Source organism: Salminus brasiliensis, chromosome 2 (assembly GCF_030463535.1).
Source record: "Salminus brasiliensis chromosome 2, fSalBra1.hap2, whole genome shotgun sequence".
NCBI classification, from domain to species: domain Eukaryota; kingdom Metazoa; phylum Chordata; class Actinopteri; order Characiformes; family Bryconidae; genus Salminus; species Salminus brasiliensis.
Window position 1 is genome coordinate 38,303,446 of NC_132879.1, and position 26,318 is coordinate 38,329,763.

Below are 26,318 nucleotides of genomic sequence, written 5' to 3' on the forward strand. Positions count from 1 at the left end.
ACTTCAGTATGCCAAAAACCATGTGGACAAACCACAAAGGTTTTAGGATATTGTTCTCTGGAGCGATGAGACAGAATAGGAAGTCTTTGGGCCTAAATCCCATAGAAAATCTCTGGTGAGACTTGAAGAAAGCAGTTGCAGCACACCAGCCCAAGAATGTCAATAGCTGGAGGCCTTTGCCCATGAGGAATGGGCGAAGAAACCTGTTGATCACTACAAGAAATGTGTCAAGCTATGTTTCACATCTGAAAGTCATTATTACTGCTACAGGGAGTTGTACTAGGTACTAATGATATGTGACAAAGGGGTTGAATAAATTTGTTGGCAATAAAGAATATTGTAGAATTTTAATTTGCATTCTTAATCATACAAGTCCTTATTTGATATGATCGGAAACAAGACAAAAAAAATCATGTCAAACTTGCTAAAACACTTTACGGCAGTGGGGTTTGAATCAGTTTGAACACAACTATATATATATATATATATATATATATATATATACACACACACACACACACATACATTCACTTATCAAAATGTATAGACAACACAACTCAACAGACTGGTGCATATAATGCAAATACTCTTTTAAAGATTTAAAGGTTGGAATTGGAATATTGGAATATAAAATTTCATAGTACAGAAATAAACTCAAACCACTGTCTCATAACATACAGACCTATTCACCATAACAGGCTTTACTCATTAACTGAACACAGTGGGCAATATTGAGGTCAGCAAAAATGGTCATGTCTATACACTGCATGATAAGTCGATAACAAAATTATTGTGACAGACCTAGAAGGAAATGTAAGTACATTTAAGCGGTCGTTCTGGACAGGTCTGTTTAGGCAGGGTGAGAAGGTGGTGTGGAGCTGGACCCTGGAGGTATTTTAACCAAAGCTTGTCAAAAATCAGTAATCATGTTTTCCTGTTTCCTGTGATTAGATTGTACACTGTGTTGTGACATTCCTAGTTTCAGGGCTGCAGGAGAGGCACAATTTAGAGTCTGTATCTACTGCTAAAACCCCCTGTCAAACTAGCAGACACTCACAATCTGGCCATATGGAGAATATTAAATTATGTGAGTAAGAGAATAAACACACACACACACACACACACACACACACACACACACACACACATTCAGCACAACTGAAAGGCAGAGAGGGGTTCACAGAGTGAAGAGAACAGCGCAAAAAGGAAAAGAAGAGATGAGTTAGCCTGCAGGATGCTGACTATCTCCTCAGGGAGGAGGGTTTGAATCAGGCCTGTGAAAACATCGGAGACGTCTGGCTTCTGCCTGTCCACACACAACAGAGGACTGCAATCCTGTATACATACACAAGCACAAAGTGCAGTCTGTGTGCGCACGCACACCGAGGTCTGCCAGTGCATCCTAATGTTCTTGGGCTATTGTGCTCCAAGCTGCAGGGGTGCTGTAAGCTTCAGTGCTAAGCCTGCTCTATAAAAGGGATGAAGACTACTCTCATTAGTCAGAGCCCGTCTAAGCTAGGCTGACTTATTTGAGTCCTAGACCGGCTCTGAACTGAGCAGAACTATGGAGCATGACTGAATCTGTTTGTTAGTATTGTCATCAACAGCTTTTCTTATTGACTCAGAATAATCCTAGTTCTGGACTACTCTGGACTACTAGCTCTGAAATCTTTTTTAGTCTAGGCCGTGAATGCTCCCATCAATACATCAATTGACAACAGTTCAAAAAGAGGCATTGGCTGGCTTTGCATGTATTGGAGGAGACGTGTAAAGTCCTTATCCTCCTAGTGTTTAGGAGCATTGCTAGTGCTAGAGGAGCAACGAACAGGTGGGTTACCTGGAAGTACCTAATTGGAAGAGAAGGGGGGGCTGGCCTTTTGTGAAAGTAACTGCCACCTCAGATATTGACTTAACCAACTCAAACCACATTCGTAGGCGGATAGATGCGCATATGCTTGCATTATTCTTATAGTCTGAGCGTCAACGCGTCTTGAAGCATCCTCGACAGGACCACCCGTATCAACTGCATCATTGGACCAGCTGCAAAATACATAATCGCAAGATCACACCGTCCACCGCGATTCTCGTGGCTGGTATTATTATGATCATCACTACCATTGTTTTTATAATGCTATATTAATGTGCGCCATACCCCTCCTCCAGCAGAAATGTTGTGAGAAATCCAATCACAACAGGTGTGAGCAGCTATGCGTTTTGGCAATCATTTGTGATCGGATCACCCTAGACGATTGTTAATGACAGGTATGAACGGGGCCTAAAAGCTCCTCCCACATTTGCCAAAATACATTTTATAATTCAAGGTGGAACTTTTTTGGAAGCAAGCGTTTCACAATGAGAAAATCACACCAACAGTAAAACACAGTGTTGGTGGTGGTGGTAGAGTGATGGTGTGGGTATAATTTGCTGCTTCCGGGTCTGGTCTTTGCCAGAAAATCCTGCAGGACATTCCCTGGTCATCATCCCTTAATCTAAAGCGCAACTGGGTTATGCAGCAAGACAATGTTCCAAAGCTCAAGAGCTCAAGGCCAACTTTGAGGGAATAAAAAGAAGGAAAATTCAGCTTCCACAACATGCTACAACAAACCATCTGGATTAGACAATTTCCCAATAATGAGAGAGTGTTTGCAAATGAAAGCAAATAATGGACACTGTCAAGTATGTAGTTTGCGGAATGCTCAACCGGACAAGTGATTTGTTACTGCTGTCCTGACTTTGTGTTTTACGTGGTTTCAGTCTCATTTTAGTTCATCTACAGCATCGAGTATGTAAGAGCACTAGCTGTTGATTCCATGATCGATCACCTCATGTCAACACACACAACCAAACAGAGACTGACCAGAAAAAAAGGCTGGCGACTGGGATCCAAATAAGAGCAAGTTGATTTTAAGGACAAAATCAAACACGCACTACATCTCTGATGAGGATTGTACTCTTTCTAAAGTACATTGGTGTTCTGCCTTCGACAGAATGGAGACCACTATGACTGGCATTTTTTTTATATAAATTTAATTTATTCATGCTGATGGTAACTGATTCCATGGTGATTTGTACTTGCAGCAGCATTTTAGAAATAATGAACTGGAAAACCTCAGTAGCCTAGTAGTTTATTACATGGCATCTCTCTCATCTGGGCAGAGTATTTTTTTTTCCCATGTTCCCATTTATTTATTTATTTTTACCTTGCTTTCCAAATCAATACCAAATTAAGAACCTCAGGGGAGCACGCGCAAGAAGGCGTTTACTGCAGTTAGACCATTAAAAGCTATTAAACACAGTTTGAATCTTTGCAAAGGAGCAAAATGCCACAGTTAAAAAAAAAAAAAAAAAAAAGCAGGCAACTAACACCACTCCTGGCTGACAATGGCTGTGTCGTTGTGCTTGGCTGACCCGTCAGCTGCGGCTCACATGTAAAGCAGTGGAACCCCCGCCAATGCCTTCATTTCCTACCCGTAAAATTGCACTCATTAACATTGGATGAATAATTCACGCACACTTACAATGACACGACGAACAAGTGTCTCAACTCTAATTAACATTGCTTTAATCACGAGATATTAACATTACATTTCTCCCATGACTGCCTCTGAGCTACGTAACAAACAGAGTGCTAGTGTGTGTGTGTGTGTGAGTGTGTAGGAATGTGTGGCTTTTAAGTGTTACCCGATGTCTATCTCCCCTCCCAGAGGATGCACTAGTAAGGGGAACCTGACTTCAGAAGAGCAAACAGAAGGTAGAGACAGGAAAGATCTCAGACAGTCTCAAACCAGAAGAAACTCGCTCAGCTAACGTCCCGCCTCAGGGTCAGTGTGCTCAAATAGCCGATGAATTAGCAGCAATTTGATCCTGGCACTTAGAGCCAGTCAGACGGCTGCATTGTGAATGAGAGAGCAAGAGTGGAACGGTACTTCTTTTCTAGCTTCTGTGATGCACCTGCTCACTTAAGCATGCATGCATCATTTACACCAGTGGTCTCCAGCCCTCCAGCTCCAACCCAAATCTAACATACTCCATTCAGCCAATTAAGGATTTCTGAAGGCAGTAATTAGTTGGATCAGGTGGGGTGTACAAGGGTTGGATGCAAAGTCTGTGGGAGGGTAGCCTAGAACAGAACGCTAACTTTATAGTTACAAAAGAAACAAAGTACATCATAATAAATAATAATAATAATAATAATGCTCAAATACTAATAAAATACACTGTATGGCCAAAGTCTCTACTGTTCTGGAAAGACTAGTTCCTACTAGATGTAGGAACATTGCTATGAGAATTTCATTACATATCAGCAACAAAAGCATAAGTGATGTAAGGTACTGATGCTGGAAATTAATTCTGAAACTCAAACCTCATTTTATCATATCCCAAAGGTACTAAATGGAGCTTCATCACTCCCCAAAAAATAAAAAGAATATATATTTTTTTTAGCCCCTCGCAGACAATTGGCATCAAGCAAGGTATACTTAGGCTTTTGCAATGGAGCTGACTTCATTGTAATATGCCTTTTTAACAAGGCATGTAGTTCTTCAAGGTTTTAGAGGTACTTACAATTTATCATTACAACCACAACCAATCATCATATCCTTTCCATCATATCTCTTAATGTGACTTAAACATCATAAAAGATTTTCTTCTCAAATTGGTCAAATTGTAATGAAATGTTTGATGCATGACAGTTACAAGATGACATGCCTTCACTGTCTAACTCACAACCTTGCTTACTGAACACCTCAGCCTCATCTCTATAGTTAAAAGCACTGCAACAGCACATCCTCTATCCTTTCGTCATCTTCACTTTCGTTCCCCCTATCCCCAACTTTTTCCCTACTCATAAACAGGACACTGGGACACCTCATCAGGGAGGGAGCGCCACTGGTTGTCTCATTTCCATTCTGCAGACAGCCGACTTCATTCAAAACCCCGTGTGTAATTCCGTCGCCAGGCCATCCGTCTTACAGCATGGATCGATGCAGCACGTGAGCCTCCCAGGCCCCGCTCCTGGAGCTGCCACTTCCTCAGTGATGTCCAGAATGCAGAGGAGCTCTAACGAGAATAGAGGTTGAGGGGTCGATGTTCTGAGCCTGTTGTGCCACTTTGCATTTTCTCTAGGTTTCATGTATGACGGCAGTATAAATGTGCAGTTTTTTTTTGTTGGTTTTATTTTAATGGAAATAAATACATGCGTGCATACATTCTCCATCACCATCATGTATGTGGATTTAAGGGAAAATTGAGGACACAAAACATGAGCATATTATGCAGATGTGAGTTTTTGTAAGTGTAGCTGATTATATTATACACTCAATTTAATAAAGTCAGAGTGACTAATTTAGCAGCAGTGTCAGAGTGTTTTAATGAGAATTTATTTAAAGGACCCATTTCTGCCATTTTTCTTGTTTTCTTTGGACCTCTAATGAGATTTTTCTGGATTTATGCATCTACAAATTTGTTGTTCAAAAAGCAGTCCAGGCTAAAACACTTCTTAATTTGGCTTTAACCTGAATGGGTGGATCTAATCTAAAATAGCCTGAACACATGAATTTATGTAAATGGTTTTTCGTGACATCATAAATCCAAATGTAATTTAAAACAGCTTGTATATAACCTTACTTTCCATTTATGTACTGTACAGGCTGGTGAATTAGGAAAACACACCCCTAGTTCTCATTTCCATGATTTGTTGCTAATGAGTGACATGCTATCTTTGTGTGCACAGTGTCCAACCAACCATTCTTGGTCAGTTTCTCTGAAAAAAAAAGACAGTGAGCCTGCTAGTCATCTTCCTGAAAATGAATCAGGAACAGGATAAATCGTAGAAATAGGAGATTTCTATCAAAAAGAAAATCAACATCACTATGGAATTATAGCAGCAACATCGCAACAGGGATAAGAGAAGCAGTGTCCACTTGGGGCCAAGATGAGAGCTGTCTACTGACAGACACTCCTGAACAAGTGGACCAGGTTGCAGTGATTTGGCCATAGGCTGCATCTTGCAGTTGCTAAGGTACAGCAGCATGCAAACATTCGGGCACCCAACTGCAATCTGCTTTAACTCTTAACAAAGTCTCAGACCTCAGAGCTTGGACTGGACAACCAAAAAACTGAAATAACTGTTTGTAGGATTGCCAAAACAGCAGGGCAAAATCCTTTTATGACAGTTTTAGCGGACTAATGTTTCACTTTTTTGTTGTACTGACCATCATAGAAGAGTCCTCAGAAGAAAACCTAAGTACTTCGTACTGACCATGGTGGGTGCCCAAACTTTTATTTCAGGGTCTATTTTTATTTTTTCAACCTGTAAAAGATGAAAATGCAGTATTTAGGAAATGTCTCAACTATGTATTTTGGAAATCAGATCATCTTGTACTCACTTGGCTATTCATACTAAGGGTGTCACAATACCAGCATTTTGGTAGCACTGAAATTATAGGATTCTTGATACCAATTTTGATACAACAGCAGCAGTCAGATAACCGGAGCACAGCTCTTCTTGGTATGAGTAGATCAAATCAGCACTGTGCTTCTAGTGTTAAGAGAAGACACACACATCATGCTAACATCACTACTATTTCAGGTGCTTAGATACATTTGAGGTGCTTCTGCCTTTTGTTCTGAATGCTTTGTGACACCATTTACATACTGATCCCTGATCATCCGACTGAAATCCACCTGATGCCATTCCATATGCTTTTGTTATGGTTACCACCTCCTCCCTCTTCTCTACACACAAATGCTTATTAATCAGCCGTTATCAGGTCTTGCGTATCTATGATGGCTGCGGTAGTTTCGGTTCCTTTCGGTACCATAGAAAACTAGTACCGTCATGTTTTACAGTATACAACAGATATTTAGAGCGGGGTGCCCAAACATTTACATGCCAATGTATATTAAATAAGCTTTTACTAAACACCCTGTCCTTCACAAAATCTTTATAGGCAATGCATTATTAAAGGTTCCATCAATTTCAAACTAGAGGGCACACCACCAGTGTAAAACCTGTGAAAAAGAAAGAATGCATCGAATGTGTTGCAGATGACTGCAAGAATATGGCAGGTTGGCTACTTCTTACTCAGCTGGAAGGGTGGAAGAGGTGCTCTTGCGAACGCCAAAAGGGTACTCGATCTAACAACACATTACCTCGTATCAGAATATCAAACAAGGTGGGGTTCCAGACAGATGACAATCTAGAGCAGCAGGAGGAACCTGTCTACAAGAGGCAAGAAGATGAGGCATCCTTTTCCAACCTGGTAAGATACAGACATCCTGAAATCTGTCAATTATAATAACCTATATCAAGCCAGTTCTTCACTCCTTGAACACTTCAATGCTGCTAAGTCAAAAGGAAGACACAGACATGATTTTGAACTATACTAATTAGAAATGTAAAGGATAAAACTACTTAGGAGCTGCAATCTATGGCATATAGTTTGGACCCCCTGTTCAAGATGGGCTTCATCAGTGCAGACGACAAGCCCCAAGTCAATACCAGAGTGACATCTGAGATGACGGAATCACATGAGACATCAAGCTGTAGCACTGAAGTGGAGCCCAAAGTTACTGACACGCCCCAGGCAAAGAAAGCCAAAAAGGCCTTGGGAGCTTACTCTAAACATAGCTGAGCTGCAGCTAATGGATTAAATCTGCTAGAAATCAGATTTGAATAACGACCAACATTTTGCTTATTACAAGTTATTGCTATAACTTATTGCATATTCTATGACAAAGTACAGATATTTATTGATTATTTTGATCATTATATATATATATATATATATATATATGTGTGTGTGTGTGTGTGTGTGTGTGTGTATTTGTAGTAAAGTAAGCCACTGTTAACCTATAAAGACAGGACAACGCTTTCTAACAGCATTCTAGTTTAAAAAGTAGCCAATTTGTTAGTGCATTTATAAAGTTTGTTTAACTGGCAAATTGTTGTTTATGGGCAAATTGAAAAAAACAAAAACACAGTGACGCACACTTTTGGTCATACCGACCAGCCCTAGTAGGCGCCCTACTGCCCTACCGCTGATCCATAGGCCCAAAAGGTTCCAGTTTTGTTTCATCACTTTACAGAACAGGATCCCAAAATTTCCATGACTTTTATTAACCCATTTATATGGGTTGAACATGCGAGCTATACTTCCAGCTGTATCTCTAGGAACATTCAGTGTTTTGCTCTCTTTTTGCATCCCTTTTCTTGTTTGTGCAAGGCAATTATCTCTTCTCTCAACTTTCTAAACAACTCTCTTGACTTAGCCATATTTCTAAATTGCAATCAAACATCATTAAACCCCTAGCCAGTTCAGGTAATTGATGCATTTCACCTCAGGCACACCTGGTGCAACTAATGAATGAACACCGGATTTGCAAATGTGTGAACTTATGAAGGATTCTGTTCAGGGGGTTGAATCATTCTCAGACTGCAGTAGTGGACTGCAGGAGAGATCCCTTGTTATAGTATTGTTTTAATTGGTTTATTGCTGGAAGTTTGAAAAAAAATGCTAAGGAGTCATATAGGGTTGAATAATTTCGATGTAAATGACCTATTTTGTCACTCATGTTAATTCCCTCATGTGATAATGAAGCTTCCTTAGTTTAATGCTCGTTTTTAACCTTTAAAAGATACCGCCTACTGTAATCTCTCTGTTCCCTTCTAGACACCACCCTCCCTCTGCATTCACAGATGAGCCCCTCATTTCAGGTTAAGCAGCATGCATAATTAAGATAACTGACTTTAGACCTTGCACACATACTGAAAGAACACAGATCATCAGAACAGCACTATTTAAATTCTTATGCTGTGAGGTAACCTCAATGTGTGTCTGTTGTCCAGGTTATCGTTTCCTTAATTCTATTCTTTTAGCAGGATTAAAATGAGAATTACTGCCCCCTGAGCATAAAATAACTTCATTTATTAACACTGCTATCTCTTCATCACTGAGTTTTCATTTTCCATTTTGTCCTGAGCTAGTTGATGGCTTCCCTGCATCGCTGCGCCTTTTAAATCCTGCTCTTTACAAGCATCAGCCAGTTGGTAGGCAGTCCTATGCGCAGTGATTATCTACAGCAGCAGTAAATCAAACGATATCATCAGATGTGTTGTGAGTTCATTTTTTAGTTGCATTGCAGATTGGTTTTTGTGAGGCAAAACAGTTGGTGGGGAGTGCTATTTCTAATAACAGGGATGCACCAATATTACTTTACGATATGATACCTAATCATCTTCTAATATATCTAAGATTACTACTATATCTAACCTAAGCACTTGATATATCTGCTGTCCAATGAAAACCATGTAGCTACATTTTTATACTTTTCCTGTAAAGTTTCCATTTTGGAGATGGACAGCGACAATATGTACCTATTAAACCTATAAACGTATGATTTTTTCACTCATTACACATTTTTTTTGGTAAGTCAGTGTTCTGTGCCACAAATTTAATTGAATTTACATAAAATACCAGCATTTACAGGTTGAATAATGTTGGTTTCAAGCTATTTACATGTAAACAACTAAACTTTCTTAACTTTAAATGGAAGAAAATGTAAAAAGATTTTATTCAAAGTAAGGCTGGGTGATATGGTAAAATACAAAACATCACAATATTTAAAGACATTTTTCACAATATTTATCAAGATACATAATTTAATCACAGCCTAAACACATCAGTAGCGACACACTTCTAAAAACCTACTGTTCAGATAATTTCCCGTACTGAGTACAGTGATTCTTATTCAACATCTGCTGCACTTTATCTAATTAAACCAGTCTAATTACACTGCTTGTAATGAAACCTGATCAGTGTTCTTTAAGAACTAACAGTATCCTCGATATGCTTAGAAATGCATATTGTGCATCACAATAACACAATTGATCACAATATGATAAAATATTGTCATATTACCCAGCTCTACATTACAGATTTTGCACTCACTCCACTCTACATTCTACTCACATTTTGCTCGTGTCAGAATCCGTTTCATGGTATTGGGGTTTTGTATTATTAATACCAACACTGTAGTATCGGCACTGATTCAGTATTAGTGCAGAACACAACAAAATTACTACTGAGACAATATTGATTGAGCACCAAGCTGGAAATTACAAAATCATGTAATTCAAATCAAACAAAATCATGCATGAAGCATACCATTATTAATTACAATGGTTAAATATTTGCACAAAGTATTAGGCTGCCGTCACCTGCGTTTCATCAGGGCTAAGAACTAGCTTAAACGACAGAAGGATTTATTGTTTATCGTACATCAAATGAACATGCTAATCTGACATGAATAATAACAAATCTGCTTTAAGTACATGCTAATAACATTTAAAGGAATACTTTTGTTGTAGTTGTGCCTGATTATACAAATCCTTATCTGTTTTAAACAGCGGATATAAACTGTATTTTGACTGCAAAAGCATACTCGCATGTAGAAGGTCACAGGAAAAATACCCAATGCCTCAAGGTGGAATTCATGGCCTAGACATGCAGCACCACATGCCCTGCATATGGTAGTTGTTACTGTGCATTAATGGATGGGCTACTGGAGCAGCACGGATGGCTGTTAACCTGTTTACCATGCTGCCTGCTGTTTTGCTGTTGTTGTGATCCATTTTTCATGAGAGATTAAGATTAAGTGGAGGGCAAAACTATGCCGTTCCAAGCAGCTGCACACCACCGCCTGGCTGGCAGCTTTTCAACCAGATGTTTGCTGTGGATTGACCACTTCAATCTCATTTTGGAATTCATTTTAAAAATGAAACAGTGACCTCCCACAGGACATTTTACAGAGAGAAGTGACTGCATGAGTGGTTTGCTAATGAGCATTATGTGGTGGAGAATTAAAACTCCAGATCCTACCTTTAAACTGAAAGGCTCTGCTCTCATTGTGAAAGCCCTGGACTTGGGAAACTCCTGCATAAGACTCGTCAACATTCAGCTCCTCAAAGAAGTCAATGCGTAGTGCTGGATCAACCCCAAAACCTGAAACTGAAGAAAAAACAACTGAAATAAAAAGCAGGATCAAAACCAAGAACTTAAAAGCAGAATCATTCCCAACACCTAAAAATAGAAAGCAGAGTTAACCCTAAAATTTGAGGCAATCCCAAAACCTGAAACTGAGAAACGGAGTTAACCCTAAAACCTAAAACTAAAAATGAGAGTCAACCCCAAACCCTGACACTGAAAAGCAGGATCCCCCAAACTCCCAAAACCCTGACACTGAAAAGCAGGATCCCCCAAACTCCCAAAACCCTGACACTGAAAAGCAGGATCCCCCAAACTCCCAAAACCTGAAACTGAAAAGCAGGATCCCCAAAACTCCCAAACCCTGAAACTGAAAAGCAGGATCCCCAAACTCCCAAAACCTGAAACTGAAAAGCAGGATCCCCAAAACTCCCAAACCCTGAAACTGAAAAGCAGGATCCCCCAAACTCCCAAACCCTGAAACTCAAAAGCAGGATCCCCAAAAACTCCCAAACCCCAAAACTGAAAAGCAGGATCCCCCAAACTTCCAAACCCTGAAACTGAAAAGCAGGATCCCCAAAACTCCCAAAACTAAAAAAGCAGGATCCCCCAAACTCCCAAAACCCTGAAACTGAAAAGCAGGATCCCCAAAACTCCCAAAACCCTGAAACTGAAAAGCAGGATCCCCCAAACTCCTAAAACCTGAAACTGAAAAGCAGGATCCCCAAAACTCCCAAAACCCTGAAAGTGAAAAGCAGGATCCCCCAAACTCCAAAAACCCTGAAAGTGAAAAGCAGGATCCCCCAAACTCCTAAAACCTGAAACTGAAAAGCAGGATCCCCAAAACTCCCAAACCCTGAAACTGAAAAGCAGGATCCCCAAAACTCCCAAACCCTGAAACTGAAAAGCAGGATCCCCCAAACTCCCAAAACCCTGACACTGAAAAGCAGGATCCCCCAAACTCCCAAAACCCTGACACTGAAAAGCAGGATCCCCCAAACTCCCAAAACCCTGACACTGAAAAGCAGGATCCCCCAAACTCCCAAAACCCGAAACTGAAAAGCAGGATCCCCAAAACTCCCAAACCCTGAAACTGAAAAGCAGGATCCCCCAAACTCCCAAAACCCTGAAACTGAAAAGCAGGATCCCCCAAACTCCCAAAACCCTGAAACTGAAAAGCAGGATCCCCAAAACTCCCAAAACTAAAAAAGCAGGATCCCCCAAACTCCCAAAACCCTGAAACTGAAAAGCAGGATCCCCAAAACTCCCAAAACCCTGAAACTGAAAAGCAGGATCCCCCAAACTCCTAAAACCTGAAACTGAAAAGCAGGATCCCCAAAACTCCCAAAACCCTGAAAGTGAAAAGCAGGATCCCCCAAACTCCAAAAACCCTGAAAGTGAAAAGCAGGATCCCCCAAACTCCTAAAACCTGAAACTGAAAAGCAGGATCCCCAAAACTCCCAAACCCTGAAACTGAAAAGCAGGATCCCCAAAACTCCCAAACCCTGAAACTGAAAAGCAGGATCCCCCAAACTCCCAAAACCCTGACACTGAAAAGCAGGATCCCCCAAACTCCCAAAACCCTGACACTGAAAAGCAGGATCCCCCAAACTCCCAAAACCCTGACACTGAAAAGCAGGATCCCCCAAACTCCCAAAACCTGAAACTGAAAAGCAGGATCCCCAAAACTCCCAAACCCTGAAACTGAAAAGCAGGATCCCCAAACTCCCAAAACCCTGAAACTGAAAAGCAGGATCCCCCAAACTCCCAAAACCCTGAAACTGAAAAGCAGGATCCCCAAAACTCCCAAAACTGAAAAGCAGGATCCCCCAAACTCCCAAAACCCTGAAACTGAAAAGCAGGATCCCCAAAACTCCCAAAACCCTGAAACTGAAAACCAGGATCCCCCAAACTCCCAAAACCCTGAAACTGAAAAGCAGGATCCCCAAACTCCCAAAACCCTGAAAGTGAAAAGCAGGATCCCCCAAACTCCCAAAACCCTGAAACTGAAAAGCAGGATCCCCAAAACTCCCAAAACCCTGAAACTGAAAAGCAGGATCCCCAAAACTCCCAAAACTAAAAAAGCAGGATCCCCCAAACTCCCAAAACCCTGAAACTGAAAAGCAGGATCCCCAAAACTCCCAAAACCCTGAAACTGAAAACCAGGATCCCCCAAACTCCCAAAACCCTGAAACTGAAAAGCAGGATCCCCCAAACTCCTAAAACCTGAAACTGAAAAGCAGGATCCCCCAAACTCCCAAAACCCTGAAACTGAAAAGCAGGATCCCCAAAACTCCCAAAACTGAAAAGCAGGATCCCCCAAACTCCCAAAACCCTGAAACTGAAAACCAGGATCCCCAAAACTCCCAAAACCCGAAACTGAAAAGCAGGATCCCCCAAACTCCTAAAACCTGAAACTGAAAAGCAGGATCCCCCAAACTCCTAAAACCTGAAACTGAAAAGCAGGATCCCCAAAACTCCCAAAACCCTGAAAGTGAAAAGCAGGATCCCCCAAACTCCAAAAACCCTGAAAGTGAAAAGCAGGATCCCCCAAACTCCTAAAACCTGAAACTGAAAAGCAGGATCCCCAAAACTCCCAAACCCTGAAACTGAAAAGCAGGATCCCCAAAACTCCCAAACCCTGAAACTGAAAAGCAGGATCCCCCAAACTCCCAAAACCCTGACACTGAAAAGCAGGATCCCCCAAACTCCCAAAACCCTGACACTGAAAAGCAGGATCCCCCAAACTCCCAAAACCCTGACACTGAAAAGCAGGATCCCCCAAACTCCCAAAACCTGAAACTGAAAAGCAGGATCCCCAAAACTCCCAAACCCTGAAACTGAAAAGCAGGATCCCCAAACTCCCAAAACCCTGAAACTGAAAAGCAGGATCCCCCAAACTCCCAAAACCCTGAAACTGAAAAGCAGGATCCCCAAAACTCCCAAAACTGAAAAGCAGGATCCCCCAAACTCCCAAAACCCTGAAACTGAAAAGCAGGATCCCCAAAACTCCCAAAACCCTGAAACTGAAAACCAGGATCCCCCAAACTCCCAAAACCCTGAAACTGAAAAGCAGGATCCCCAAACTCCCAAAACCCTGAAAGTGAAAAGCAGGATCCCCCAAACTCCCAAAACCCTGAAACTGAAAAGCAGGATCCCCAAAACTCCCAAAACCCTGAAACTGAAAAGCAGGATCCCCAAAACTCCCAAAACTAAAAAAGCAGGATCCCCCAAACTCCCAAAACCCTGAAACTGAAAAGCAGGATCCCCAAAACTCCCAAAACCCTGAAACTGAAAACCAGGATCCCCCAAACTCCCAAAACCCTGAAACTGAAAAGCAGGATCCCCCAAACTCCTAAAACCTGAAACTGAAAAGCAGGATCCCCCAAACTCCCAAAACCCTGAAACTGAAAAGCAGGATCCCCAAAACTCCCAAAACTGAAAAGCAGGATCCCCCAAACTCCCAAAACCCTGAAACTGAAAACCAGGATCCCCAAAACTCCCAAAACCCTGAAACTGAAAACCAGGATCCCCCAAACTCCCAAAACCCTAAAACTGAAAAGCAGGATCCCCAAACTCCTAAAACCTGAAACTGAAAAGCAGGATCCCCCAAACTCCCAAAACCCTGAAACTGAAAAGCAGGATCCCCCAAACTCCCAAAACCCTGACACTGAAAAGCAGGATCCCCCAATTCAACACTGAACAGTAGAGTCAAGTTCACAACCCCCCAAAAGGAGAAGGTCAACCCCAAAACCTGAAAGTGACACAGAAACACGAGCTAGAACCAAAACCAACGAACATTAACCTGAAATTAAAAACGGAATCAATCTGGAACATAAACCGAAGTACGAGCAATCCCTTAAAAAGATGCAACAAACCAAAGCAGAATCGACGCGAAAGTGGGAACAAACCCCCCGAGTGAAGCCTGAAACTGATCAACAAACAGAAGCGAGCACAGGGGGGGTTCTTCTGAAACGGCATGTTAACACGGTACATTACATAGCTACATTATAGATACACGCAGCAGACTAAAGTCAGTTATTCCCATCCATATCCATATCTATATCCATATCTATATTCATATCTATATTCATATCCATATCGCCCACAGTGAACCCTAACATCACTTCACCTAAACACCGAGCAGCTCCAGCCTGTGCGGCAGACAGACAGAACACCGCTTAATGTGTGTCTTACCCGATAACACACTGACTAAGAGCAGAAAACAAAGTTGCAATAGTCCCATCGTGAAGGAAAGGGGAGCAACGGCTAGTCCATTTGTTCGTCCTTGCAAGTGAGTCCGCATCACTGATAAATCCTGAGACGCGCCGAACTACGCATGACCACGCAGCAGGTTCTAACAGGCGGCTTGAACTTTAGGATCCACAGAGAGAAACATGGGGCGAGGCAAGACGACACGAAACCTACAGTCTACAAATTCAGCGCAACCAGGCAGACGAGCTCAGTTCACAAAGACCAGTCCACTGCAGGGCGGAGGAGCACCATCCCTCCTTCACGGTGACACACACACACACACACGCGCGCGCAGAAAGTGGGGTTGAGCTACCTCAGACTGAGGAGGTGTTTTGTTTTCCCACCCGTTTTCCACAAAGTCCCGCCTACTTCGTCAGGGTTGGCCAATGGAGAATCGGCTCCAACGCTGTGATAGGCTAATAGTTCATTCTCATCAGACAGTCTATGGTACTGACCAATCCCAGCGCAGGAGCCGGGGGTTGTCGGAAAATAGGCTGGAAAATATAATGCCGGCCACATAGGAGTCCTGAGAGACGCGCCCCAAAGCCTGCTCACTCATGTCCCCTTCCGGTGGACACTGGTACGATCACTGGCTTTTTTTGGACAAAAAGATAACAAAGACCTTTTGTAATGTTTGAGGGTTTGAGGGTTAAGGTGAAAACATTATTTAGACGTTATTTAGAAATAAGACCTTGATCAGAATCTGTTGTTGTTGTTGTTGTTGTTGATATTTTGCTTTTCAAGGTAAATGTAATCAAAATGACCCAATCAGGTTGCTTTTAACTGAAAAGAAGGAAGTATTAGGCTATAACCTGGCTGAGGGGAGCCCATGAAGTGGGAACCTGGACCTCCACATCACAGCCGACCAGGTGACAAGGGTGCTACATCAACAGTATCAGCACTAATGCGCTAAAGGCCTGTGTAGACCAGTAGCTTTGCAAGGCCTCCTACATAAATCCAACCCCTAAGACAAGGTACTCCAAGAACGTGAATAACAACAGGCCTAGTACTGAGGTCAGAGAGGCATGTCCTAGGTCACCTCAGAACACAGGTGGTTGTAGCACTGGATTCCTTAAAATCAGCCGCATGTGTGGGTTAAGGAGGATAACTGCGTGATCTGCCATGGTGTCCTGCATCACCAACTACCTGACCAGCTAGCCCTAGTATGTGGGGCTCGAGAACTGTGTGTCAGAGCAGACTATAAACAGCAGTGTTCCACAGGGGACTGTTCTTTCTCTCAGGGCTACAGGGGCCTGGTTAACAGCTTTGTGGACTGGAGTCAGCGCAACAATCTCCTGCTCAACACCAGGTAGGTTGTGGTGAATTTTCTTTGCCCCCTGTCACTTCCCAGGGTGAGAACACTGCGGTGGTTAACACCTACAAGTGTCTGTGTGTGCAACTGTGTGACAAATTGAAATGGGAAGTGAATGTAAACAGGCTGTACAAGAAGGGCCAGAGGCAACTGTACTTCTTGAAGAGGCTGAGGTCCTTTGGTACGGCAGGTCTGCTGCTGAGATCTTTCTATGGGTCTGTGGTGCTAGTGCTAGTTTTTATGCTGTTATGTGCTGGGACAGCAGTGTTACAGCGAAGGACACTAACACTCTAAACAAGACCATTAGAAAACCTGGTTCAGACCTTGGGGTTAAATTGGAGTGAGGATGGTGGCATGGTAGAAACAGAGGAGTAGACTGATCATCAACTCTTCCACAGGTCATTTCTCCCTGCAGCCAGCACAGTGCACAATTCTGCATGCTGATTCAGTTTTCCATATGCATATCCCATGCTCAGCTCAGCTGTCTGCATTCTCAGCTATATTGTGTAGGGACTTTATTTATTAACGTTATTGTAATCTACCTAATCTGTGGATTAAATAGCTGCTGATGATGATTAGCTGTGAGGGAAAATCCCAAAAACCAACAGTCAGTGACAGTGCTGGCAATTCTTCCCTTAAAAAGTGCTTCAGTCCTTTAAGAATCTGATTCATCCAAAAACACCTGTTTCCTCTTTTGAATATGTAGTAAGCGGAGGTAAGTTTGTCCGTGTGAAATAAAAACCTGCAATGCTTCCTCTGTATTCATACCCTTTTTAATGCATGAACAATACTTGCATGGACTACATCCAAATCCGCCCATTTTGACAATAAAATCCACTTTTAAATTGCCAGGAAATGATCTTAGTGCTGGGTCTTCCAAGCTGTGTTCCAATGTTTCATATCTGATGCAGTTTAAAATGCTAAATACGAAAGAGCAATCTGGCAGATGACGCACATTGGTGTGTCAATAGTGATAATTTGTGCTATTGAATTTCACCGTAGGAAAAAGCCTCCATGTGATGCCGCTGTAGGCTGTATGCAGTGCTGTCAGGGTGCCCTTGAAAAAGCACTCAGGGGCGGATGTTGCTTAAGGGGAGGTTGTTGCTGATGTTGCCTTGGCATCAAATGTCTGATGTGCACATATGGAGGGGATATGGAGGGGTCAGAACAGAAGGGTTTCAGTTTTAAACATTTAGGACTCAGCGGCCTAAACACACAATCAAAGATTTGATCAAGAATTCTTCAAAAGCAAAGCTTTCTATTAGCTTAATCAATACCTTAAACCTTATACTCAATACCCCCCCCCCCCCCAAGCCTTTCTAAAAGAGTAGAGGCAGTTACTGCAGCAAAGGGAAAACAAATTTCCAGTAATTACTTCAAAATTCAGAAGAACTTATAGTTCTTATAGTGCTTATAGTGAAGCAACATTTTGTAGTCTCACCATATAGCCCTGGGTTTCATCTGTGAAGACTGCATTTGCTAAAAAAGGCAAAACCAATATGAAGACCAGAGAATTGCGCAATCAGCCACCAACTCTTTTGGAACTGCTGTCAAAGCAGCATTATTGGGCAACCAAGGTGCTCAGAGGAAAGCAACTGGTACCCAGCTCTGATAGATCGGCTAGCAGACACCCGTGCCGGCCCGAGCAGCATCACACTGGAGTGTTGCAGGGAACGAGAGGGCCATCTACCCACCTGAGGAGAGCAAGGCTAATTGTGCTCTCTCAGGGCTCCGGCTGCTGATGTGGGCTCACTGATATTAATTGATGATGTGACTCATTATATCAGAAGTCTATAGAAGCCAATTTACATAGAAATACATCCGATTTAATCAAGAGGACCTGTATCATGAAGCAAGACAATTATCTTAACCCAACAGCATCAATTTCACTCCCTGAACAGCAGATTGGAGGAAGACCACCCCCCAAACAACAACTGAAATCCTGACAAAGCATCACAAAAGAAGAATGCAACAGTTTGACGATGTCAGTGGATCACTGGCTTAATGCAGCTGTTGCCAGCAAGAGATATACAATGAAATATTACTTATTATTATTCAGTTCCTTTGTCCGAATGATGCAATGCTCTAAGTCATTCCCACTCTTTGTTTGGTCCACAACTGTACATATGTTTCCAAAAAAGACAAATGATAACCAATCGACTAATCAATCTTCTGCCCTCTGAAATGATCGGACATAACATATGACTTGTCCTTGCTCTGATGGTTGCGACCTTTGGTCACTGAGGCCTTGCAGTAGATCTTCAGTGCATAGCAGAAGTCATTAATGTAGAAATCCATATATTCTGCATGAACAGCTTGACTGATGAAGCCTCCATGCAATCTAAAGCAGATCTAATACGTGGGTTGACTGTCGGCTTCCAGCACTGTCAGATGGCATTAAGCTCACATCTGTTACCTGCTGATGATCTTGCAGCAGTAACACACAAGCCTCATTGCCATTCCACAGGACAGACACACACACACTTACACATACACACTCACAGCTTGCTCCTCCGAACAACTCAACATTTTAACAGCAAGGCCTCCAGAGGAGTGATGGATGAGGGCACTAGAGCCTTGCCCCACCCCATGACCTCTCCCGCAGTGTAATTACAATATTCGTCCACTCTTGACCCGCACAGAGCACAGAGGGATTGGGGAACAACCCTTGTGAACAGAGTTGAGTAATTAAGCTATACGACACAAGGCCACGTGATAGAAATATATAGAACAAGAAAAATGCATGAAGTCGTAAGTGAATTGACCTGTTTATCAGCATATTTATCATTATGCTCAAATATTTTATTAATCTCATATATCCAGTCATTGAGACCATGTGTTTTGTGATACGCTGTAGAAGCAAGTATAATGACATCCTTAAAACAAATGGGGTGATGCACACCGTCTGGCAGGAGAAATAAAACACACAGTGCAATATTTTACTGAAAGACATTACGGCTTCAGCAGAAACCCCTACATGTCTTTGTTTTCCACTATTCTATTAATTTATTCCATAACTTCTGAATCCAAATTCAGAAGAACAAATAGGTCATACAGAATTAATGAAGACAACAATAATGATGATGGTAGCGACTGGGCTGTGTGTGTTTACGTTCTTGCCACTTTTGTCACTGCCATATCTGCACCTATTTATCGCCAGCACTATATTTCACTCAGCAATCCATACTGGCTTTAAAAATATATGGTTACACAACATCACCACAAGTTATTATTTATTAACACTGTGGATAAAGAGACGTAACATCTCTAAGACATCAGAGTGAGAGAGAGATGGGGTGAGTGGCACAGAGCACCAAAGAGGAATATAGTGAGGGAGAGAGAGAGTGTAAGGAAAACTGATAGACAGAAAGGGAGAGGAAGAGACATGGAGAGAAAGTGATAGAGTGAAGGAGAGCAAGACAGACAGTGAGAGAGAGAGAGAGAGAGAGAAAGAGAGAGAGAGGTGAATTTCGTGCTGATTTCTAATCACTGGTCTCATCAGTGTGTGTCCTCCAGTAGCTGGCATTATGGCTGGAGGTGTTGCAGGCAGACAGATGGCAACATAAAACTGAATACACAGGGGAAGCCATGTCCTCCATTCTGGCTCGAGTGCTTCATAAAGCTGCACACGGAGGAATGCTCTGGAGTGCAGGCTGACTGAAGTGTGTGTCTCGGTGATGTATGAGCGCACAGCTGATATACAGGAGAGGCCTCAAAAGAACTCAGGTTTTTCGCTGGGATTTTAGCAGCTTCACAGGAAAGACACACCCTTAATCCCACCAGTCACAGATATCACCAGGAGTAATAAAAGCATGCTGTCATTTTATACTAAGAACTTTTCATTTATAGCTCATTAAAACAATCTAAATGAGCCTAAGTTTTCAAGGAATGATGCTTTGGAAAACACAGATGAGACTGCAGACTTAAACAAATGTAGATATAATGTATTATAAAACTAACTGTAAATGTATTATGTAATTGCTTTAGAATAACACAGCAGGATGGCAAATATTAATGACACTAAGGAGGAGTCAGTGGGTAAACACTTAAATTCATCACTGCAATAACTAAAAAAAAGTCAGGGAACAGCTTTCATTTAGTTCTTTTCTAGACAAAAAGATCAATTCAAGGTTCATCAGAAGATATTCAAAAGGAGATTCGGCTAGAAAATGGCACCCTTAAAGCTCCCTTCGACCGCTTTTAAATTTGATTTTTAAAAATGCTATTTCAAAAAAATTTATGCAATGGTTATGGATATGCAATGTCATATATATTCAATGTAAATTTATATACTAATGCAGTTTATTGTGAGCTGCAGTCTGCTGAGAACTGCAAGTGTGTCAGATCACAGGATGATTGGCAGTGGTATCACCATGGCAAAGTAAACAACCCCTGCGTCAGTAGCGGTGCCGGTGAGAAAATGCCAGTCAACCCTTTCACAAGTGCAGGGTCGCAGTTCTAGGCTGTTACTGAGCAGAATGACATCTGTGGAATTGTGTGGAGAATCAACAGGTAAGAATTATGCAGAAAACATCATGTTTTAATAAAGTAGCAACACTTCATGACTTTTAAAAAGAAACTGCATGTTTGTAACCTTGTACGTAGCAGTTTAACAGTGACTCATATAGCAAGGAGCTCTGGCTCAGAGCTGCTGCTGCTTACAATGACATCTAAATGGTATACGACTAATAGTGTTCTACTTGCAGAGTATAAACACAAACATTATTTTATTTAATAAAATTATCTAAACATCATCTAAATCCCAGACTTCCATAGGCTTCCTCTGAAAGATGTCAAGAACCTAAGGGTTCCCTACTACAAAATAACATGTTCCATAATAACATCATCAGTACACATTTTCAGTCAAACGTTGTATCAACATGCTGTATATAATGCCTTGATCTGAATACAAACACAGGAGCATTCTTGAGGAGTTTGTTCTCACAAAGTGTTCATAGTTTGTGTTCCATTCTTGTAGATGTTTAAAACAGCAGGAGGCAGCTGGTGGCACAACTGCAGAAGCCTCAGTGGCTTGTTTATGGTTTTAATTCATCTATGTGATGGCTTCTTCACTTCACCACCTGCTGGAAGAAGCCAGCATGCCTCCTTATCTAACAAGCATCCTTACTCACACACACACAGTACACCCCCCCCCCCACACACACACACATACAGCCTATGTATATTATATGTATATTGTAATACAATAAAATAAACACAACTTGGTAAGGTAAGCAAAATGTAAGAGCTGCTGACAGTCATAAGAGAAATACAATGATACAAATGATGATGAAATATTGCTAAACATGTTTTACCTTTCCCCCCAATGTTCATTTCTCAAAATCATTGTTCTACACCACACCAAAGGTAAAGGTAGCATGCTCTAATTCAAAAACTAATTCAAAAAAAAGCCAACTTCAGGTTCTCATGACTTTAAGTCTAGTTTGGCTTTAGATTCCTCTCCACAAGTTAATTTTGCTATATAGTGCTTGTTGTTTCAACCTAGCAATGCAATTTAAGGTAAAGGAAATCTTGCCATTGCTTTCCAAGATTATGTAAAAGCATTTGGTCTTTTAAATGATCAATTATATTTAAAACAACAAACACCAATTCTGAAACAATATTTCACTGTTATTAGTCAAACTCATGCAAATGATAACTTGCTTTTACAGCCTTTAATATTGAGCCCAGGCAGTCAATCTTGATGTAGTATATAACCGAATACTCAAGAGAGGGTAGCCTGTGGAGAACGACTACACACTGATTGCGAGTATAGGGAGAAAGGCACACCCAGTATACAAATAGATGGTGCCAGAGGCCATGGGAAAGGTGTGCACTTTACTCAAAGTGTTTGCATTGCTCACTTTCCATTTGTCAATGGAAACATACTAAACTCAATTGTTATTAGAATCCACTTAAAGATCTGGAAAATTATTACAAATATTCACCTAATTGAGTAATATGTGGGATATATCCAGTTTTACATACAAATATGAGACTTAAACCTGAGTTGAAAGGCTGACAAAAAAAACCCTTAAAAAGCCTATGGCCTACCGGCAGGCCAAAGGTGTTCTATTACCAAAGAATAGCTCCACCAGTTTTTACAGAAGTCCCTGTAGTTACTAAGCAATACACCTTAGTGTGTAAGAAGCCTTGAAGTGTTAAGGTGTGTAATAACTGTAGCTGAAATCACAAAGCTTTTATATGCTTAAATATGTTTTACAGTTTACCCTCTTCGAAAGTTAAGTTACACTCTTACAATGTTAATCTAGTCATGCTAGGCATGTCTGTTAAAGGTGGGGCCTTTTGTTAAAGGTATATCATTTGGCATTGTTAAAAGTGCATCATATTGCATTGTGGAGGATCAACATACCGTACAGCTCCAATCCTTATCCTGGTCTCTGTTTGTGAGGTTTAATGTGTTCTCCTCATGTCCACATGGGTTTCCTTTGGGTACTCCACAAACACATTGTAGGTGAATTGGCTATGCTAAATTGCCCCCAATACAGTTACAATCAAACATATTCAACCCCCATTGCACATTAGGTTTATTAGCAGAAATTGCTTTCAGCTGTTCGCAATAAACAAATCAAGCCAGAACTATTTAAACAGCTCAACACAACTAATATAACAAGCTCTTTCTCCACACTAAATGCTACTTTTAATGACTACCACAGTGTCTGAATTATTCAACCCCTTCATGACCAGTGTCTTTAGTACATAGTAGAGCACTCCAATTGCTGTTATGACCTGCTGCAGACATGCATAGCCAGACATGAGCTTTTGAAAGCATTCCTCATGGGCAGTGACCTCCAGTTCACTGATGTTTTTGAGTTTGCTGCTGCAGCTGCCTTCTTCAAATCCCACCAAAGGTTTTCTATGGGGTTCAAGTCAGGTGACTGTGATGACCACTCAAAAACCTTTTCAGACTACTTCTGAAACCAAGCCTTGGTGGACTTTGAGGTATGCTTGGGATCATTGTTCTGTTGGATGGTCTAATGATGCCCAAGCTTCATAGAAGGCATGATGTTATCCTAGGATTTCCTGATACTTGGTTGAATCCATCTTACCCTTTCACATGCTGCAGGCTTCCATCACCAAAGGAAGCAAAGTAGCCCCTTAGCATCACATCACAGATCCACTGCCAGGCTTTACTGTAGACAATGTGTTCTTTTCAGAGTATGCTTCATTCTTCCTCATACTGCTGATCCATAGATCAGCCCAAAAAGTTCTGGTTTTGTTTTATTGCTCCACAGAACAGAATTCCAAAACTTCTGTAAAGCTTCTCATTGCAGGATTAGATTTGTTCTCCAACATTTTCACTGGCTTCCTGTAAAGAATCTTATTTATTTTAAAATGCATCTGCTTATTTATTACACTATTATCAATCTTACTTGTTCTTGTTAGTTTGATTCTCTTTATGACATATAAACCCACCTCCGCTCTCCACTTCCATCCTCTCCTTTTATTGTTCAACTAAGAATTCTTCCTAATTTCCATAAGCTTTGGCAGTCAAGCATTTTCTAGATTTGCTCCATATGTACGGAGCCCTGTGTCTTCACACGTCCAGCAGTGTGATGCTCTTTCCATCATCAAATTAAATCTCAAAACCCATGCCTACAATGCAGCACAGGAAAAAGCAATTGCTGAAAATTCAAAAACTGCAAATACTGCTCTAAAATGTAAACATCAACAAGAGCATCATTAAGTCCTGACTAATGAGCCCAGTGAGCTATGACATATTATCATCAACTATTGCCTTCTTAGAGGACACATTTCGCTGTACAGTCCACACTGTACAGTGACAAATACGTGCACCTTTAAGTATTCACAGTGAGAACAGTGGTCAGGACAGAGGGCATGGGGCAAACAGAATGATGCAGTTACGCCATCTTGTGGTAACATAGAGGCATCACAGGTAACAGATTATCACCAGGCCAATTCTAAATCTGTACTACATGCATTTATTTCGCATTATGAAAAATCTAGCAATCCATGATTACTAGGGATCTCAAAAAACTGACCCTCAAATAAATTAAATCGATATTGGTTTCATGAAACTGAAAATTCTGTAGCAAAAATGACTAACCAAAAATGCTGCTTGCATAGGAGTGCAATCCCAGTTCTGTTTACACAGATGAAAGATATTGCCATAATAATGATACATTTGGCTTCCAACTGGCCCAGGGTTCAGTTACAGTGATTTCCCCAACAATATTTAATTGCATATTCCAGTAAGCAATGTATCAATTGTGAAGATCTAGAGCTGCTTCATGCCACCCAGGCACTGACTAGACAAGGACATATCTCAAATGTCAGCATCAGAGCAAGAAGGGGACTTCTGAGGGAAGCCACGAAAAACTAAATATTATTTTGGAGGAGATGCAGAGATCAGTAGCTGAGACTCAAGTGAAGGCTTACCAGTCAATATATTATACAGCATATAACTGGTCTGTACAGGTGGGGGACAGTGATTTATCACAGCGATTTATCAGTCTACTCATGCTTTAGTGGAGCTCAGTAACACTGAGATAAATAACTGATCAGCACAGTGATTTATCAGTCTACTCAGGCTTTAGTAGAGCTCAGTAACACAGAGATAAATAACTGATCAGCACAGTGATTTATCAGTCTACTCATGCTTTATCAAAGCTTAGTAACTCTGAGATAAATAACTAATCAGCACAGTGATTTATCAGTCTACTCATGCTTTAGTAGAGCTCAGTAACACTGAGACAAATAACTGATCAGCACAGTGATTTATCAGTCTACTCATGCTTTAGTAGAGCTCAGTAACACTGAGACAAATAACTGATCAGCACAGTGATTTATCAGTCTACTCATGCTTTAGTAGAGCTCAGTAACACTGAGATAAATAACTGATCAGCACAGTGATTTACCAGTCTACTCATGCTTTATCAGAGCTCAGTAACACTGAGATAAATAACTGATCAGTACAGTGATTTATCAGTCTACTCAGGCTTTACTAGAGCTCAGTAACACTGAGGTAAATAACTGATCAGCACAGTGATTTATCAGTCTACTCAGGCTTTAGTAGAGCTCAGTAACACTAAGATAAATAACTGATTAGCACAGTGATTTATCAGTCTACTCATGCTTTAGTAGAGCTCAGTAACACTGAGATAAATAACTGATCAGCACAGTGATTTATCAGTCTACTCAGGCTTTACTAGAGCTCAGTAACACTGAGATAAATAACTGACCGGCACAGTGATTTATCAGTCTACTCATGCTTTAGTAGAGCTCAGTTACACTGAGATAAATAACTGATCAGCACAGTGATTTATCAGTCTACTCATGTCTGACAAGTGTGTCTGAACTGATGTCAAACTAATTAATAAACAAGCACTGCTGGTGTCTTTAACATGTTTATGTTTTAATGTTTTTTATTTTGTATTTAGTGTATTTATTTGTATTCTAAACATGGTCTCCTAAAATGCAAATGCTTATAATCAGAATATTGTCTTTTCACAACACGTGAAATACTCAGAAAACACATAATGACAAAAACATGTAAAAATATGTTCACATGAAAACTATGTTTATGTTGGGGTTTATGGTTAATATTATGTAAGGAATACGTAATTTAACATTTTTAAATAAAAAACTACTGTGTTTGCACATTATACTGTAGAAATTTCTTCCATTCCGTCAAGATAAAATAATCTTGGATATGGAAGTATTTGGATTCAGTAGAATTATTGTGTAAAAATATTTTGCTGATGACATTACAGACTAAATGTATT

General features: G+C 41.0%; 1 protein-coding gene across 2 annotated transcripts in view; it reads right to left on the bottom strand.

Moving 5' to 3' along the window:
• nell2b (neural EGFL like 2b) overlaps nt 1–15,540 on the bottom strand; it is a 76,994-nt gene extending 61,454 nt beyond the window's left edge. For both annotated transcript variants that reach the window (XM_072672606.1, XM_072672605.1), the window contains exons 1-2: nt 15,183–15,540; nt 10,881–11,009 (exon numbers count right to left, since the gene is read on the bottom strand). In XM_072672606.1, the coding sequence (XP_072528707.1) occupies nt 10,881–11,009; nt 15,183–15,291 (238 nt within the window). In that variant the 5' untranslated portion in view covers nt 15,292–15,540. The remainder of the gene's footprint in view (nt 1–10,880; nt 11,010–15,182) is intronic.
• Between the last annotated feature and the right edge of the window lie 10,778 nt (nt 15,541–26,318).